At 45.2% G+C, this 20,201-nt stretch overlaps 1 protein-coding gene across 9 annotated transcripts in view; it reads left to right on the top strand.

The window, feature by feature from the left end:
- The window catches only part of LOC147262119 (rho GTPase-activating protein 12-like), a 50,282-nt gene that overhangs the window by 20,315 nt on the left and 9,766 nt on the right, over positions 1-20,201 (top strand). For 6 of the 9 annotated variants that reach the window (XM_086204520.1, XM_086204521.1, XM_086204526.1 and 3 more), the window contains 2 exons: positions 16,487-16,756; positions 19,392-19,598. In XM_086204520.1, the coding sequence (XP_086060646.1) occupies positions 16,487-16,756; positions 19,392-19,598 (477 nt within the window). The remainder of the gene's footprint in view (positions 1-16,486; positions 16,757-19,391; positions 19,599-20,201) is intronic. The other 3 variants (XM_086204528.1, XM_086204525.1, XM_086204527.1) reach the window with 2 other exon arrangements.

Raw genomic sequence — 20,201 nt, 5'->3', positions numbered from 1 at the left:
AATATACAAGCGGGTGTCCGTCCTTGACGTCCCGCTATGGCGAACGGTGGATTAGAACGTACCTCTTAAACTACAACTCAAAGAAACTGATTCGTGCTGATTTCACCTCTTACTCAGATCAAGTCCATGAGGAAAAGGGAAGAACGTTGAAACCAGAATGACATCAGGGTTGCTGCTATTGTAACATAATGTCTCTCTTATGTAACATATTCATCACACTTACAGTAACCCTTAATTTCTGTGTGCTGCCATGATTTACTGGCTGTAAAAAGCCACTTGTGTCAGGCATGACTCACACTTTTTCCATCGCCCACTCATGTATGAGGTCCACTGTTGGTCTGAGCCTTGAATGCATTTATTTTTATCTGTCATTTTGGCCAGGCGTTGCATATAAAACAGCAGCCAGTCTTTAGTTCCTTGCTTGTCATCTTTTTGGTGTATTTTAGACGACAGTTTAACTTCCTCTTACCACATTTTGTCCTCAAACATTTGTTGTGGTCCTACAACATCCAATTGGTGACATGTTTGTTTGTTGTTGTTCTCCGATGCCTCCTGATTAAAGTGGAGGACTTTAATTGGCAGGGTTGACCAAGGCCGTCTTCGTCATCATCAGCCCTGCTGGTGTTTGACCTCTCACCCACACATTTGACCTTATCAATCCATCAAGGAATAGAATATGGCTCTTCATGACTCTTTAAGTGGAAAGAAATTGTGGCCATTGACCGGGGCGACTCATAAATTTTTCCCAAGGAGCAGATTTGCTGCTAAGTTATGTTCCATCTATTTTTAGACACAAGTTGAGGGAAGCATGCCCTGTAATTGACTTAACACGAGTACACTATTAATGAAACTGGAGGGTTCCAGAAACGCAAGGAAAGTGAATTCAGACTGGCTGCCGAATAGAAAAACAATGATTTCACTAAACAACAATTGTGATTATCAGCATCTTTATAGGAGTATTAGTATCAACACAGAATTAAGACCCCATTTGATGTATTATTTTAGGGAGGCTTAGTATAGAAAAAGCATTTAAATGGCAAGTTCACTGCATGTCACCATTTCTAAAGACGTTTCTTGACAGAAGTGTTTTAGTTGTGGCCCAAAGGCAGCCATGTCACTTTGAATGAATAAAGTCAAGTTAATTACGGCTCCCCACAGAGCCGGCTTTTATCTTTGTCAGCTACACCAGCAAAGCCCACTGTGTCGTGTCCCTGTTCGCTGGGTTAATGGGTGTAGTAGACTCATGACCTTGAATGGCCATCCAACACATGTGGAGTGATGACCTAAAAGGACCCGTGTGTGTTTGTGAGTTTGAAGGAAGAATACTTGGTCCTGTTCCTCCCTGCTGGGTTTGGTCTGCACTCATTCAGTGGGCCCAGCTGGGTCAGGCTGCTCAACAGTGCCGCTGTGTCCGTCTGTAACGGGATCCGACACCACCAGAAGGGAGGAAACCGATGGGTTCAACTCATCAATACTGTACTTTCTACAATCAGCTGTCCTTCCAGCTTCCCTTGGTTATGAAAAGAGACTTTAACAGCAGCTAGAGCCGGACTATAAAGCCGAAAATGTTACCAATAAAAGAGGTTCTGTTTCGGTCAACTTATAGTTACTGGTTGTTGATAACTTTAGGAGAAGAAAAGGTTAAATTAACCACTTTTGTCCATCTAGGCACAAAGGTAATCAGTCACACTGAACCAATGAAAAAGGTACAGATGTCTAAATAACTCACCAATAATTTGGTTATTATTAAATATTTATGATGTCAGGTGACAAGGTTGCAGGCGGAGAGAGCGAGGACAACAGACTTGGAAAGAAGCAGTTCAGATGTTCTTCACCATTTTGCCAGCCAGCCACTGAGGAGCTTCTGATTGTGATGTTTTACGCCAAATGTCAGTTCATGTCCACAGAGGGAAAATGTGAGCAAATCCCCAATTCCAGCCCTCACTATTATAACTTAGCTGTGATCCATTGGCTTCAAGCCAGTTGATGATAACTAGTGAAGATCAAACAAAGTCAACTTTATTAACAGTAAAAGACTTGAGTTCCCAAGTCCTGTTTCCTATTGGCCTAAACTGAGATCTGGCGTTTGTCTGCTGTGGGTTGAATCGGCATCCACTCCCTGGTCAGGTGTCTCACAAAGCTGCTCATGCTCAGATGGGCTTCGATGTGAACCTCCACCTTGGATGTACTCAGTAATTTGCCACCACCTACATACGGGGAGCAGTTGAGCCTCCAGGCAGGGCTCTAAATGGCAGTCATGGAGGCTTGTCACCCCTGGTGTTCACTTCCATGACTTTTTTGTCATCTTGTCCACAAAGTCAAGCCGTCTGCGCTGAAGCAACCTCCCGCATTTGGTGTTGAATTTGAAAAACAGAGTTATGCACACAAAAAAAAAATAGAACCACAGAAACAGCATCACTGCCCCCCATGGTGTTGTAGACTAAACCAAAGACAACAGAAGCCCAAGAAACTGGTGTACGGTGCTTTGTTTTTGTTTGGGGTTTTTTGACAACACCTTTCACTTCTTTCCGGTGCGATGACTCCGACTGTGTGGTCAATGTGATGCACCAGGAGAAAAAAAGAAATGGACAAGCAGCTCCTGGTCTCCTCGCAGCGGGAGCGGGATCGATCAGCTTTTATTAGCGGGTTCATCCAGGTTTAAAAAAACCAGTGTGTGCAGATGAGAAATGGGTATAATAGTCGTTAGTAGAAATCAGGCTGTTTCTCTCTTGTGCTCTCTCATGCGCTGCTGCATGGGAAATGAGCTGAATGTGCTCTGCCTTCCTCAGAGGGATTACAACACACTCAAACGGACATGCAGCCATCTGCCTCACCACTCTTGAACCAAATCAGAGGCCTGGTGTGTCCGACTAAATAGAGAGTGTCAAGACGAGGGTTAAACCATCTTACTGTAGGTCAGGCTTAACCAGGATAAAGAACACGTCTGATTACAGAAACACTCCGTTCTGTCAGCTGGACTGTTAAGACACATTTACATAAAAGCCTGTGACGGAGCACAAGTGCATTAAGCTGCGTGTTGTTCTTTCTCTCTCACTTTCCAGCCTCATTCTTTCTGATTGTGTTGAAATGTGAGGCTGCTGTGTTGGCGGCTCCCTGCTGCACTGAGGCAGTTGTATAGCCATTGTTACATGTCTGAAGTATTTTGTCCTCCACTCCTTTGTGCGTTGTCAATTCACATTTTAGTATTCGTCACATTTGCAATGAGCACTAAAAGGTTCATCAGCAAAAGGACACTGTGTTTTCTGAAGTAAGCCTGTCCAGGCAACAACCCTCTGCACTCTTGATGAGCAGGAAATGACCTCTATGACCTCCTTCTAAGGTCACATATAACCCTTGAGTGTTCCACTCAAAAAAGTGATGCGTCATAGTATTTTTGTGTGCAGGAATCAAGTCAGTACAGATTTAACAGTCATAACGCAGGCCTGAACAGTGAATTGCAACATGGCCCAATGCAATATCCGAATCACAGAAGGTGCAGCAGGTACGACGGGTATAAAGGTGTCCTTCGAAGTTCAGGATGAAGGTTTTGCAGAAGTACCCCAGCCTGCTAATAGTATGACGACGAGGCAAGGCCGTGTGTTTTCAGAGGGTTTGGGGAAATACTGTGCCGTTCCTTGTTGGAAACCACCTGGACTCTTCATGACCAGGAAATGGCCGCATGTGAGCCCTCATCAAAGGTCACATGTGGTCGTGACCCTTGAGTAGCTCCTTCAAAAGGTATTTTGGAAGTCCAGTGCCAAGTCTGCACAGATTTTTGTAGTTCGTATGTAGATTTAACTTTAAACCAATTCTCTCCCACTGTTGCATTGCTACTTTTAGTTTTCTAGGCCAGATCAGCTGCACTGGATGACACAGATTCACAAACGTGAGAGCAGCTGTCCACAGACCAGCAAAGATGAAACTTTGCAGGTGAATGAAAAATGTCTCCTTCCTGCGACTGATCACACAGCCCAGGAGCAAGGCATTTATCGACCAGCTGCTCTAGTTAAAGCTTCTCAGCAGCAAACAGCAGAGAGCCGCACCCCCTCAAACCTGGGAGCTGGAAGAAGAGTGTGTGTGTGTGTGTGTGTGTGTGTGTGTGTGTGTGTGTGTGTGTGCTTTCCTCCACCATCTCAAGTAAACAGACAGTTTAAATAGAGACACAGAGAGAGAACTGGGCATCTGTGTTTGATAAACCTGATGTGACGGCGTGCGTCGAGGCCAACGGGAGAATGTTGAGACTGGCTTTAACTGAGTAGCAGCAGCGTAGTACAGATCTGGAGATTTTGGATATCTCTTCCTCGCATCTTCATCCTCCTCAGCTCTGTTGGCTCAACAAAGCTGGATTAAGATAACATGTCAAGATGAAAACATCTGTCAGTGGGGATTTAGATACTCTCGAGAAGCTTGTGGTGGTGCGCTTGTGGTTCTTAGAGATACAAGCAGGGGACAACATGGTTGCCACAAAGGGTGGTAAATGACCAATATTATGTGTTTTCATGGAGCCTAAAATGTCCAGCGACACCCCTGGAATGGTCTCACATGGATGTTTTTTGAATTTTATAATTTATCGAGTGATTATTAGGATGCTAAAAGGTTGAAAGAAAGGCATGTCAGAGTTTTACGTGTCACTGCTCATTCTTTCCTTCAGCGGTTCTCAACCTGCACCAAGTGCTGGAGTGAACATCAAAAACTTTTATGCAGGAAAACTACCACATGCAACAGTGGGTATTGTTTTTTTTTGCTATTGCTTTGATTTTATTGAGCGTGCGAATAAAAGTGTACCTGCTCTTGAAATCTATAAAAGTTTGTATAAACTGTATAATTTTAAAACTTTGAAAGTGGTTCCTAGACAAAGGCCTGTAAGACTGTTGACTGTTGAAAGTTGAATTCCCCCGTGTTCTGTGTCAGTGAGGTAACTGAGCCACAGTTTCCTCGCTGATAGGAGAACGTGTTTCTTTCAGGCCTCAAGTGTATTGACTGAGACGGTGCAGTTATTCAGATAAATCTAAAACACTGAAGCCAAAATGGTTGTTATTTTTTCTGTGGGCTGAGGTGTCGCAGACACAAACTGGGGATTTAGGGGCATTGCATGCCATCTTGAAATCCTCCACAGATCCCAAATTAGAGGTGAGAGCAGCAGGCTTGTAAGTCACAGCCTGCTCCATCATGTGTCCTGAGCAGTGACCACACCTGTCCCCCTGATATCCTCTTACATAACCACCTCCACACACACAAAGTACAAACACGCCAGCTGTCCTTAGAAGACCCCCACCAGCTCCCAGCCATAGACGGCGCTCGTGAATTAGCGTCATTAGCTGCAACCAGTCAGGTAGATGAAATCAGAGGATGAATCGTCTCCCCTCAGTTTGCTGAACAACGTCTCAGCAGGACTGATCGTATATTCAGGGCTGAATCAACTCTGAAAGCATGATACCGACATTTTTAGAGTGTATTAAAAAAGCATGTGTCAATGTGGGGAAAGCTTTAAGACCAGAGACTTAAAACGTGGCCTTGAGCTCGCTCACTGAATCAATTTCCCTTCACTAGTGTGAAGCGTTTCTAGTTACAAATGTCAGGAAGATGTCTGAAAACCTGCAAAATTACATTTTCCCCCTTTTTGAAAAGGTTGACTTTGGGTACACGCTGGATGTTAGCCTGGAGGGAACACTTCTTGTCCCCCGTGGAGAGGGCCGAGTCGTATGAAGACAGCTGCTGCGCCAGGGCTTCAGGCGTGTGGACACACATCTGGAGAAGTTCATTCCCTCCTACATTTTGGCAGTGACGCCGCTCATCACTTTACTCTCTAAAGCCACAGAACGCAGCTTTAAACAAAGAGAGGGATTATAACAGCATCGTCATACACTAGAGGATGATGGGAAATGTGGCGGATCACTGGTGGAACAGAAGACGTCTGGAGCTCTCGCTACGTTTGTTCTGTTACTCAGATGCGGTGTTTGTCCTTCAGGTGTTTTAAATGTCAAGATCACGTTCGTTGTCAGCGACAGTTTTCTTCAGCGTGCCCTCTCTTTCATTCCCATTCTGCTGGTTTTCATCGTGAGATTTGAAATGAGCTCATTTCTCAGTTCAAAAGCATCTTCTAGTTCTGTGAGTGCGCATACATGGTGACATGGTTCGCTTGATTAGCTAATTTTGGACAAGTTTTGTTGTCCCACTATATAAGAACCAGGGAAGAACAGGTTAATTTAGGGAAGTAGGTCTGCCTCAGGAACGCCGGGTGGTGGCACGCCCCTCACCGCTGGTTGTAATTAGCTTCCTCTCTGGTTCACCTTTTGTGTCATGTAGCCATTAGCAACTGATCAACTTATCAAAGAGCTGAATTCAATTCAGAGGCGATTCAAGTCAAATGTGTAAACATGGAGGCAGTCTGAGCCGTGAAGTAACGGATGTTCAGAAAGAGAAATGTGTTTGGTTGAGGGTTTTTTTTTTTCTTCCCATTTTTAAACGTGGACGTTGCTGCAAGAACAGTTGCATGTTGTGTCACTTCAGCCTGACAGCGTCACGATTTCAGCTGAGCTTCATGAATTCATTCTGGGCACAAACCCACCTCAGGCGGTTCACTGCAGCCGCGCTTGCGTAATTGTCCAGGGTGGTGCCGGTGATTCAAGGCTCTCTCTGTGTTGAGTTGCACTTAGTTTGGCTTCTCTTCCCCATTATTTATTTCAGTGAGATTTACTGAGATTACCTCAGGCCAGACTGAAACAGTCGACAGGATGTAATAGACAGCTGTTCTACAAGCCTGCTGGATTTACAGGCGATTGGACACTCGGTTCTGTTCAGGTTTTTTGATCCGCACACCCACTCATAAAGATGTTCTCCACTCTAAAAATTTGAAGACGTTTTTATCAGGCAAAATGGATAACAAGGACAGACACAGAGGTAAAATTACAAATAAATATAGTTTATCTTTAAAGATTGATAGCTGGAAATCATCCAGCAATAAATTGGAAAACAGCAAATCTAATTACATCTGCGTTCGCTTCATTTACCCTGCACATCCAAGGCTCCTGGAGCGCGCTGAAGCATTTGGGACTTCATCGTGGCTGTCAGCATGTTTACAACCTTCTCTACCTGTTTTCTTTACTCTCTCGCTTTTAAGTTATTTACCCGACTCCTTAGATTAAAGCAATCCCCAGCCTCTAAATAAATGATAGAAATGGAGGTTTAATTTTGTTACTGTAAGAGCTGCAGGTGTTCCTCGTTGTTCTAGCTGTTTGAATGGTGGCAGACTGAGCAGCAGCGAGGGACCCTTTGTGCTTCTCTCCTGCTGGGGTGGTGCAGCTTTTTGCTCGCTCACTCTAACAAAAAAACCTGAATTGCAGGGGGAAAAAAGACCTGAATTTCAGCTTCTGTCAGTGGTGTTGAAAGCATTAAAAAAAAAAAAGGTGATGAAACATTTCTTGCTCATGTTGTGCAATATGATCTCCTCAGCACCTCAGCAATGCTCACAGCGTTTGGCTTTAACAGACGTGTAAACTTTAAATTACTCTCCACCCCAAGATGAACCCAGAAGTAAAGGATGTGGAAGGGAGGACGAGGTTTGCCGTGTGCTTGTTGACATGTTTGTTATGTGTTTAGACGTCGATCTCGCATACTGCAGCTTGGCATTCGGTGTGCGTGTACTTACAAGTGTGTATGTTTAGTGTCTGCATGCCCGGGCTGCCTGTGGTATGCAGCAGAGCAGGTTCATCCGTGTCAAACAGAAAAAGAGGAGGAGAACCAGACAGGATTCACAGACTTTGTTGCCAGGCTGCCACCTAAAGGACACTTCCGCCTACAGCTGTGACCTTTCCTCTGCTGCTGGATCGACGGAGGGAAGCAATCACTGCAGAGCTCTGCCTCCACTTGCAGTCAGGCAACCAGTTCACTTCAAAAAATCCAGTGTCCACGTCCGATTCCACGAGTTGGGTATCAGCTGAAGACTGGTGGGCAGCGTAATCACATTTATCATGACTGTTGTAAACATTTACACTTTGAAATGACTTCACAAACTTCAGAAAGCTGAACTTGAAGAATCCAGATCAGGATTTCCTGAAGCTGAATTCAATATTTTCAAAAGAATCTTCACGTTAGCCAGCTGTGCTAGCAGCTGTATCGGATAATAAATGAGTGATTAAAATTTGAGTGCAGGTTGAAGTTTATATATTTCCAAAGTATACATATCGTCTTTATAGGTTTGTTTTTTGTGCATACAGTGCAGATGTTTAGCAGAGATGCTGGGATACTGGCTTCTTGAGTCAGTTAAAAAGTGGTCAGTTTTTCGCAAGAGTTTTGTAAACCCTGTTAGATCTTTTGATAATCGCGCAGGACTTGCTGAGAAATCCTGTTGTTCATGAGCTGCAAACTTACCTCTGTTGGGTTTAACGAGGCCAGCGAGCGCTGGCTGGCTGCAGCGCACGTAAAAGCTTGACTACTTGCTCTTTTATGAGATATCGCTTGTTGTTTTAGTCATTTAAACATGTGACAGCCGCCATGATGTATGGAGAACAGGTATTAGGCGCTCATTGATGCTGAGTGTACGTTACGGTAGTGACAGTACGACGAGTTCTGACTCTGACGTTCATCGTCGTAGATGCCAGACGTGAGATGATGAGAAGTTGGATGACTGAGATGTCTGTGTAGGTTCTCATTCATCCAGGTCATCGTAGATCGAAGCGAAGTAAAATCTGGTCAACTGGACGTAAGTTTATCTTGAAGACGTTTCACCTCTCATCCGAGAGGCTTCTTCAGTTCTAGTGAAGAGTGTGGAAACTCCAGCTTATAAACCTGTGTGGGAGTGGTCAGTGCTATTGTGGTGGAAACGACCCTCCCGAGACTCACCTGGCCTCCCCAAACGACAGTCGTTGTGCGGTGTCAGGGAGTTTCAGGGGTGGTCGTTAGGGAGTTTCACCGACCACTCAGGTGCTAATGGGCTGTGGTGGCAGCAGCCGTTCCACATGGGTCTTTCAGCTGAACTCTTTGGGGAAGCTTTGAAAGGACTTGGTTGTAAATAGGAGAAAGGAAATGTCGCAGTCCACCTCCTCTGTTCAAAGATGGTTTCTCCGAAGCGAAGGTCCCCTCTGCCAACCTCTCGGTCCAGGAAAGGAAGGCCTTGAATGCACTGAGCAAAGATGAGAACATCACCATCCTTCCGGCTGACAAAGGAAGATGCACGGTGGTCCTTGACACAACTGACTACCAGGACAAGATCAGTTCTCTTCTCAGTGACATTCACACATATGAGACCTTAAAACGCGACCCCACCAGCAGCTATAAGAAGAAAGTGGTGGAAAACTTACAGAAGCTGCAAAAGGGGGAAATCATCAACCGCTTTGAGTATCACCACCTGTACCCCGAAGACGCAGTTCCACGGATTTACGGCCTCCCCAAAATCCACAAGGAAGGTGCCCCGCTCCGACCCATTGTCAGCAGCATAAACTCTGTGACGTACAACATCGCCAAACACGTCGCCACCATCTTAGCCCCCTTGGTAGGGAAAACCCCCCACCACGTCCAGAATTCCATGGACTTCATGAACAAGGTTAGAGAACTCAAGCTGGACCCAGATGAGACCATGGTGTCCTACGATGTGACCTCCTTGTTCACCTGCGTCCCTACCGTGGAGGCTGTGGAAACAGTGAGGAAACGCCTACAGCTGGACAACACCCTCAGCAACAGGACCAACCTCAATCCGGACCAAATCTGCCAACTTCTGGACCTTTGCCTGAACACAACTTACTTCCAGTACAGAGGGAAGTTTTTCGGGCAAAAACACGGCTGTGCCATGGGTTCTCCCGTATCTCCTATCGTGGCCAACCTATACATGGAAGAGGTGGAACAGAGGGCCCTGACTTCCTTCAGTGGACCCTCCCCCACCCACTGGTTCCGATACGTTGATGACACCTGGGTGAAGATCAAGGTTCAGTAGGTACAACCGTTTACAGCACACATCAACTCGGTAGACGACAACATCAAGTTCACCAGAGAGGATGTGAAAGACAACCATCTGCCCTTTTTGGACTGCGACGTCTACGTTCAAGAGGACAGGAGCCTGAGGGTGGATGTGTACAGGAAACCCACCCACACTGACCAATACTTGCGTTTTGACTCTCACCATCCTCTGGAGCACAAGTTAGGTGTCATCAGGACGCTGCAACACCGAGCGGAGACCATCCCCACCAGCGTCCAAGGCCGGAAAAAAGAACAGCAGCATCTGAAAAGAGCACTTCAAACTTGTGGCTTCCCAGACTGGACCTTTGTAAAATCCTCTTCCAGGTCCAGAAAGGAGGAGAGCTCCAGGAGGAGGGAAGATGAAGAAGGCAGGAGAAAAAACATAGTGATCCCCTATGTGGCAGGGGTTTCTGAGAAATTAAGGAGAATCTATAACAAGCACCGCATCCCTGTGTCTTTGAAACCAGACAACACTCTGAGACAAAGACTGGTTCACCCCAAAGATCCCACCCCTCACAGCCAGAAAAGCAATCTGGTATACGCTGTCAGATGCAGTGAGGCCTGCACGGATCTCTACATAGGGGAAACCAAACAGCCCCTCAACAAGCGCATGGCCCAACATAGAAGAGCCAACTCTGGAGGACAGGACTCAGCGGTTTTCCTCCACCTCAAGGAGGAAAGCCACTCCTTCCAGGACGATCGTGTCCAAATCCTGGACAGAGAGGACAGATGGTTTGAAAGAGGAGTTAAAGAAGCCATCCACGTCAGGATAGAGAAACCATCTTTGAACAGAGGAGGTGGACTGCGACATTTCCTTTCACCTATTTACAACCAAGTCCTTTCAAAGCTTCCCCAAAGAGTTCAGCTGAAAGACCCATGTGGAACGGCTGCTGCCAGCACAGCCCATTAGCATCTGAGTGGTCGGTGAAACTCCCTAACGACCACCCCTGAAACTCCCTGACACCGCACAACGACTGTCGTTTGGGGAGGCCAGGTGAGTCTCGGGAGGGTCGTTTCCACCACAATAGCACTGACCACTCCCACATAGGTTTATAAGCTGGAGTTTCCACACTCTTCACTAGAACTGAAGAAGCCTCTCGGATGAGAGGTGAAACGTCTTCAAGATAAACTTACGTCCAGTTGACCAGATTTTAATTCGCTTCGATCTTGGATGACTAACTAACTCTCCAAGAAAGCTGAAACAAATTTGGATTAGCGAATCTACCCAGCAGTCAGAGACCGACCTTAACCCATCACACAGGCAACAACTTTGAATGTGGCATCTAAACCCAACACTAATCTAAATATAAATGAAGTCATGCTCAGGCGTTCTTAAAATGTGAGCTCTGCACTGCCTGGAGCAGAGTCTCCTTCCTTTTCTGTGTCTCTGGGCTTCAGTCTGTCCTCTCTGGCTTAGATGTGGTTTATCTCCAGCTGAAGAACACTGGACCAGTTGATTGTTATTCCGCTGCAGAGCTGCAGGCAGTACAGATAAAACTATGCAGGTCTCCTATTTGGAATTGGCAGCGTTACCGTCCGTCCATTCCTCTCTGCACATTAACCCCTCCAGCCTGAAACAGGAAGTTAAAGAGTATGCTAAGCTGCCGTCGAAGCTTTTAATTGGCTGCTGCAGTGCAATGCACCACGGGCTCTCTGCTTCTGTCAGGAGCTGTTACAGTTGCAGCTGACGTCTGACTGGACTGGTCAGTGCTGTGAGAAGCCATCCATGTGTAGCCAGAACTCAAGACTTGCTCCCAACTATCAAGTTTATTTTTTTCTGTATTAATTCATGGTGGCCAGACAGGTGAGGGTGCAGCAGCATCCAGCAGCCTGAGGTCATGTATGTAAATGGGCTGTGACAGGCAGTTGAAACACAAAGATATTTTCTTTGTGATGGTGTAGCAGTGAGGAGCGTCGTATCTTTACATTTTAGAAGCTGAAACCAAAGAATTTCTAGGCATTTTTACCCTTTTTTTCGACTTTGCAGCAAATGACTACAGAACCCAGAAGCCTCAGCTCACTCAGCAAATTGAAAACTTTCTTGTTGCTTCGAAAGCATTTCATCATTTTTGTGCCAGGGAGGAACTGGTGGGCTGCTGCTGAACTGGACCCAAAATACAGAACTGAACCGGTTACATTGGCGCCAGATCTGGTTTTGATGTTCCTGCTCATCTCTCATACTCATAGTTCTAAGGCAGACTTGGTTTGGAGGTGAATTGAACTTTCGCTCACATAATCATAAACAAGACTTGCGTGAATCACTGGCCATCCGTCCCACCCGGTGAAGCCACACTACATCCTGGCTCTCGTCCTCCTGACCGCCTCTCCATATGGAACAGTGTGCTTTCAGAGAGAGCAGCTTTGTCAGTGTAAGAGGTCGACTTCTGAACGTCCCACAGCAGTTGGCTGGTTTTTGTGCTCACTATTGATTAGGTGGTTAGTCTGTTCACACCAGATGTCCAGCACCAGCTGCTCAGGAATATATGCTGCTGCTATTATGGAGTGAAGAGACACCATGTGCATTTTTAAGGAGCCAACCTGGTGGTGCTGCAGCCTTTGGTTGACCATAGTTGCGTTTCCATCAGAACTTATTGATGCACATTTTGTATCTTTATGCAAAATTTGAAGTGTGGCTTTTGTATCGTTGGGCTGCAATTAACCAAAGAAATTCTTGGTCGACTGAAGCCCTCAAATTTCGACTAAAAGTCGACTAAATTTATATATGAAAACTCTACTGTGTCAACTATCAGCACAAATCCTGTTGAGGAATATTTAGACAATTGTTTTGTCACGTTATAATAACTGACCAACTGTCATTTGTCCTGCACAGAGCGAGACTGAACACAGGAGCTCGGCAAATTAAAACTTTACTCTTAAACACAAAAGGCAAGAATTTTTACAATTAAAACAAAACAATTATTAGACTAAAACATTGAAATGTCAATTCTGATCTGTTCATCTACTCAAAACTGACGGGGCAACCTGAGGTGGACACGTTAGCTCACCGTTTCTAGGTGATACGTCAGGCTTGTAGTGGAGCTGTGACATGAAAACTGGTGTTTGCAAACTTTGCATTCGACTTTTTTTCTTCTATCTGTTTTCATGAAATGCTGCCACGCTGCAGACGTCTTTGACGCGGTGGACGAGGACTGACTTAAAATGAAACTGTCAAAATTAAAAATACATTCGTCAAACCACCAGACGTGGGCCTTCTAGTCCTCTTCAGTCTGTCTCTCTCTAGCAGGTCGGGCGAGTCCAAAATAGCAAAAACAAGGGGGTGTTCAAAGATAGATTGTTATCTGTGAAACAGGGGTGCTTTCGATACTTTGCTCCTGATGAAATTAACGTGGCAAAAAAAATCTACCAATCAGAATTTTGGTCGAGCCAGAACGTATCGACTAGTAAATCGACCAGTCGACTGGGAGATTACAGCCCTACTGTATAGGTTGATGGAAATGGCAAAATTCCCTCAATGTTGCAAAAACAAAAAGTTATGAATGCTCCCTTTTCAGGCTGTGTACCTCTGACAGGGAAACGAACTCACAGGACTTAACAGCCTTTTCTGCTGCCGAGTCTTCTAACGGTCTCCCAAATGTCTCTTGCTCTCTGGACAGCATGGAACTCAGTGGATCGTAGCTGATGTGATACCATATGACTTTCTTCAGGACGCACAAGCGGTCCGTAGCTTGACAAAGACAGAATAACTACAGCTTTGCCAATTGAAATGATTCCTCAAGTCCTCATTCCACTTCTGGCTTGTCGATAGCCAAGTTTGTTACAGCCACGCGTTAAGTTGCCTTTACCGCCATCTTGTGACAGAAATACACATTGCACACCCTGGTTTAGTCAGTAATGAAAATGTGCCTAATTCACACTTCTGTTTTTACAAAGTTTTCCAAAGCTTGGTTTAAAATCTCTTAGCAATAAAATGGAGGTGCAGCTCATATCCAGAGATCATAATGCAGCTTAAGTGTCTGGGAGAGAAACATAATTTTGATTAGACACGTGCGTGGATGCAGTTTTACCAGTGGTGTGACAGTTGACCCACAGGAAATCCTGCTCTTGAAACTCGTTTCCTTTTCAAGACCCTTACATGGATGCTTAATTTCACAACGCTGGAGAAAGTTGGGGTTTTGTGGTTGTGGGATAACATCCAGCTGTCATGACAGTGGTCGTTTGACTACCAGGACTTCCCCTTCGACACATCCATGTCCTAACTTGCATGCTCGCTCAGCATTTTACAGGAAGACCACTGGAAAGTGGTTCAGTCAAAGTGAAGGCACCCAGCATGAGCTATGGCAACGATCCTTTTGAGGAGTTTTTTCCATGGGGTCTCAGTACATGAAGAGGATGATGTGTTTACTCTTTGCTCACCACCAGAGGTAAAATGTTGAGAATAATTGAGGAGAACTTTTAAACTGCACCTCGTTTCTGTCTGTCCTCTGCCTCTGCAGTGGGACTTGTAAAGAAACCTTTTTCTTTTTTGTTTGTCCAGCACGCTTCTCTTCCTCTCCGACCACGGAGTATTTCAGTTCTCCTCAGTACCTCCAGCTGTTTGCTCTCTTCCTGCATATTTCATCGCTATTGATCCCTGTGCAATAAAAGCATCACAGAGGCATTGTTTGGAGCCACGGGACGCAGGCATTATTTATGACGCGTTCTCTCTCCCTCAGACCTGCCGCTCTGCAGCCAGGCAGCTTCTTTGTAATGCCAGCATGAAATGATCATGACAAGCCGTCCGTTGACCGGAGCAGTCGTGCACCAGGCTTCTGAGGAAAGGTGGGCTGTCATTCAGGGCAACATGCTGGATGTACGACAGCTGTGGAGACACAGAAGCTCGCTCATTGATCCTGTTTCATGTAGTGTAGTTCTTCCTCTTTTAGTTATTTAAATAAAAACAAAAAGAACAAACCTTTATCAAGCGAGAGTATTCCATCCCGTCTCACCATTAGCTGCTGAGCAGCATCAGGGCCGTGGTCGTCATGGTCTCCAACTTTCTCACGAGAACGATTCTGGAGCGTGTTAGAATATTCCTTTGTTTTCCTTTGCCAGGAGACCTGCATCGTAAAAGTGGACATCAAAACTGGACTCCTATGAGAATTGTTTTATTTATGGGTTTCATTTTGAAAAAAAGATTGTGATTTTAAATGATATGTTTTCAGTCTACCGCAGAGAATTCATCTGGTTCACACTGCTTACACAATAAATCATATAATGAATTCAAGAACTGACAGAAAATAAATTCTCATGTCACAGTAAAATAACTGCAAACAATTTGAATATGTCGTCTTGGGAGTCAGAAATCTCTAATGGATGCTTTGTTATGAATTTTTAATTGATCAACCAATTCTTTCAACTGTCTGGTTAATTAATATTCATTACGTGCAGCTTTGCCTCATTAGTATCAGGAGAACTGCCTGGATTTTGTAGTATTTTTCAGTCGGTTCACATTTATCAGACTTGTGAATTGTGTGATGACTAACTAATCAAACTTGCATCTCCATACCTGCTGTTTTCAGTGTGAAATATTGCATTTTATTACAAAGTCAATCCCGGAAGATCAATAGTTGTGTGTGTGTGTGTGAGTGAGGGGACGTGTATTTACTGAAAAGCTTCAAATACGGGTGTACGTTGTAGTTTTGTGAAGGAAGGAAAAATTTGTGTCTCAGCTGTGAGGAAGGATGAGTCTGGACAAACCATCTGGGTTCAGCTTGCATGCTGACGGTCAGTTTTGCTTCCTGGTTTCTACCTGATACGATTCCTTGACGCGCTTTGTTATGTAACTGTTGATCTCCTTATGCGCGGACTCTTCATTGTTTAAGGGAGTTCAGAAAATATCCTCAAGTAGAAGTTAGAAAAAATCATGATGTCTAAATTGCATTATGATTGTTGTGGTCCATAAACGCCTCTGCTGTGGAACACAGGAGACCCGCTGGTTTGGAAGTTCTCTCGTATTAAATCAGCATATAGGAATGTGTCTGTCCTGGATGAAAAGCTTTGCTTTCTGTCCACGTCTCTCGCGGACACCACCAGGTCACGTCATGAGTGCTTCCTCTCCTCTCTCCTCTCTGTATTACTCCAGTCACAGTGTTTACACTAATCCAGAGATTTGATTGGCTAAGTAGCATGACATGAGTCACCAAGCACATAGCTGGGCTGTGAGTTTCCGTGCCGAACCAGCGACACAAATGCGTGAAAAGCTACGGCGGTTACAGTAGAAACACTGAGTCAAAATGTAATACTTGTCCATAATTTATCAGCTAGAGGTGGAGGTGCAGGTCCGGACCGTGATCTGCCCTTTGTGACCCGTGTTGAAGTGGAAACTTGGCATTGTGGGGGGGCAGGGGGTGAGTTGGTGGGGTGGACGTCCACCAGCTTGTTTGTGCAGCTGTTGGTCTGTACCCAGAAAGCTGTGCTTCTCTTACATCATGACCCATCGCTTGCTGTCCAGGAACTTTTCCACGGTTATGTAAGAGTCTTAAATCTACTGTCCGATGACTCACACACCCACCTCTGTCTCTCCCTCCCCCACCAGACAGTGTCTTCGTCAGGACAGGGCCGCTCCGAGTCGCCCGTCTACACCAACCTCCAGGAACTCAAGATCACCCAGTCCAACCTGCCCCCGTTGCCCTCCGGCTCCCCCCTCCATGTGCTGGGTGACTGGGAGACTTATAAGGATCAGAATGGCAGGCACTTCTACTACAACCCCTCCACGCAGGAGAGGACCTGGAAGCCTCCCCGGGCCAGGGACGCCAGCAGCGGGAACTACAGAGGAGAGCACCACAGCGCTGGGGAGAGCTCAGAGGTAGGATCTCACAGGGAGGGTGTCGGCACTGTCGGTCCCCTCATGAACTGTTGTGCGTTCACGTAATGACAATGAAAATAAGCCTGCCAAAGAAGAAGAAAAAAAAAACCTAGAAAATACAACCAAAATAACACCAAAAAATAAATGAAAATCTCAATGAAATGTTGAAAGTGATTTGTTTAAAGTAGAGTGAGGCTGGCCCTCGACGCGAGGTCAGGTGATGCGCCACTGGCATCAAATGAAAACTTGTTTTAGAGTGGAACGACACAGATGTTCACCAGAGTTGGTCAGGATTATGAGGCTGAAGGTAGAAGCTGTTCACCAACGTCAAAGCACAAGTGACACCCAGCTGGCCTCAGCTCCAGGTTGCGTTCCTTACTGGCTGAGCCAGTCAGACTTTCAAAAAGCAGAATGAGAGGAGAAGCCTTCCTCTCTGCTCCTTTTGACATGGACTTTAGAAACACTCAAATTAATCATTAACTGTGGAGGATGAAGAAATTTAAGAAGATGTCACCCCTTTCTTTCTTCTTTGGCGATCAGACTTCTTTCTGTTGTCACCTCTCACACACTGAGCTGAGAACTAACTACGGATACAGATGGAGCTTCGCTCAGCATCACTCCATCACCTCCATCAACTTCTGCCCCGAACTTTAATGAGTTCCTCCAATAGCCTGAGGCAGGGAGGATGCATCTTTGACGCTGGGTCCACAGATTAAGGGTCTTAACACCTACATTATCAGCTACAATCTGTTGAAAATGTAGTCAACAGTAGTAGAACAGCAGCAGAATCTCAGTCAGGTTTTTAAGAAATCGAGTAACAGATGGCATCCCAACTGTATCCCAATATTTGATCTGTTCCCTCTCACACGGACGTTCACTTGAATGTGAACTGAAACCCCCAGAAGTCAAATAATCTCATACCAGCCGAAATATTTTCAAGAAACAAACCAGGTTTTAGTTAAAAAAGCACCAAAGCGCTCAGGAGTAAAATCCTGGGTCTTACCAAGGTCGCCCCGGAGTAAACAAATTAGCTTTGCCAACTTGATGTGGTTCTTCCTCCCACAGAATGCAGCAACTCAGAAGAGCACTTGTCAGAGTCTGACAGTGTCGCAGCCTAATGAATCAGAAATGAAACACGAGACTCACATTGAGTTGCGAGTGAGACAGGATACGCGATTCGTCTGCTGGTGTTGTGGCTGTTAGTGATGAACAGCAGCACCAATGCAGACGGACCGAGACATCTGCAAAATCATTCCACCGCTGACAGATTGTAGAGAGGTTTTATCTGTCAGATGTTGTTTTCGCTCCTCTCAGACATGCAGCTTGTTTATTCAGCAACACCACTAACATTTTTGTCTTGAAAAAAAAAGATGATTTGATTCATAAAAACCTGCAGGCTTTTGTTTTTATTATAACGCTTTTGAGTCACACGACCAGTCAAGTCCAGTTTTTACTGAAATGCAAGCAGGGCAATTCCGATAACTGATTGTTGCGTAGACCATCCGAGGTCAAAGACACACAAAAAAGGGAGAGTCCGTGTGTTCTGTTCAAGTGCACTCCTGAGTCATTAAAAGGGGGTAAACGGGGTTCATGTGTTTTACCATTTCTGCAGCAATAAATGAATCCATGAAAGTTGATTTGTAAGAACAGACAGTACTACTAAGTACTTTCTAAATACTGTGAAACAACATTTAAGCAGTATTTCGCTGAATATTCCATTGTAATGAAAAGGCCATAAAGAAAGGAGGACGAATAGATCACCACCTCAGGGAAGGTTTCACGAAGGGAGGCCGGTTTCCTCTGGGATTGAAAGGCTCCTTGAAACTGGAGGGCAAAGTTGGATGGACGCGTTTGTGAGAGCGAACAGCTGCTTGATCAGCGGTTCACGGGACCGTTGCTCGGAGCACAATGTCCGAGTCAGCAAGTGTCAGTTTCAGCGCTGAAGAGAAGACTTGGAGCTGCAGGTTTGACAGGTTGAGTGGCTGTGAGAAAAATGCTGATTGAAAATGAATTGCAAATACTCAAGGAGGCCTGTTTAGAGAAGCTGGTGGGCCGGCCCTCACACCAGGCTCGGAGTACCCAGTCAGGATAGTCTTCCCCGAGTCTTTTATTTGTCTCTGACTCTTGCAAACTAGATAAGACAGTACAACTCCCCAGACTGCAGTGTCTTGTAACCATATCAAACACATTCAGGTTGTTCTACACCATGCCCTCCTACAACTAACCTCCATTGACCGAGCCCCCCTGGGGAGACCCGCCTCCCTCTTGGGAAACCTTGTATTTGAATTGCGACTGACTCACAAACAAACAAACACTCTTAGGCATGCAACAGTGTGAGTCATCCAGGAGTTTTGAGTCGGCCACCTTGATCTGAACTGACTGTACCACAGTGCCACCTACAGGCGATAAACCCACTCTAGCAGCTGCTTCTTCCTGCCTAGAATCAAGCATGTAAAGCGATGAAGGGTCTCTTGAGTCTCTCTTCTGCTCATGTCTGTGTGTTAAATTGCTGTTGGCCAGTTTGGGATGATTTATTGGTTCTGGGTGCTTGACTCTTCTCCTCTGTAACTCCATGGTGAAAGTTGGCCTCTTTTTTTTTTCTCTCTCTCTCTCTCTCTTTTTCCACAAACACTAGACCACTCCTCTTTCATTATCGCCGTCTTTCCTTCCCTTCCTCTCGCTCTCCATTGGTCGCCTCCAGCCTCTGTCCTCAGAGGACACCTGCTTCAGTACCTACTCTAGCCAGTCAGACAGTCAGTACGGCTCGCCGCCCCGCGGTTGGTCGGAGGAGATGGATGAACATGGCCACACGCTGTACGTCAGCGACTATACTAATGAGAAGGTACCTGCCGGCTGCATGGAGATCTGCTCGCTGTCGACTGGTGGTTTCTGGGCTGCATGTGGGAGGGGCTGGTTGTACTACACCTTTCTGTACAGTTTGAATTAGTCAGTGTCCTCCTGCCCGCCATGGCCTTGTGTTGATGATGACCTCCCTGGAGGACTGAACACGCCGCTGTCATCAATATGTGAAAAATAAATAACAATAGATTCAATACAAAAATAACAAGTTGCTTACTGATTTGACAAATTACTTCTTAATGTAATCATTTTTATAATCCATCCATTTTCATGGTTGTGTGCTTCTGCAATCACGGAATGTTTAGAAATAGATTGAAATTTAAAGTAAACAAATACGGAAAATTATAAATGTTGAAATGGAAAAAAAAATTCAATAAAGCAACCTTAAAATAATGAATTAAGAAATAATTCATTATTGTTATAAATAAATCCAAAAGGTTATTTGTCAAACAATTGAATCAGTTTTATTTGTTTTTCTATCTCTTTGCACATTTATTCATTTTCACGTTCACATGCACCATTGTTCATCTTGTGTTTTGTTTAGTGTGTGTATTTACATTCATTATTTGTATTGATTGATTTTGGT

This window comes from Aulostomus chinensis, chromosome 5 (genome assembly GCF_037954235.1).
Source record: "Aulostomus chinensis isolate RoL2024-O1b breed Wild chromosome 5, RoL_Achi_v1.0, whole genome shotgun sequence".
NCBI classification, from domain to species: Eukaryota; Metazoa; Chordata; class Actinopteri; order Syngnathiformes; family Aulostomidae; genus Aulostomus; species Aulostomus chinensis.
The sequence above is the reverse complement of the archived record's forward strand: the minus strand, read 5'-3'. Positions and strand labels throughout refer to the sequence as shown.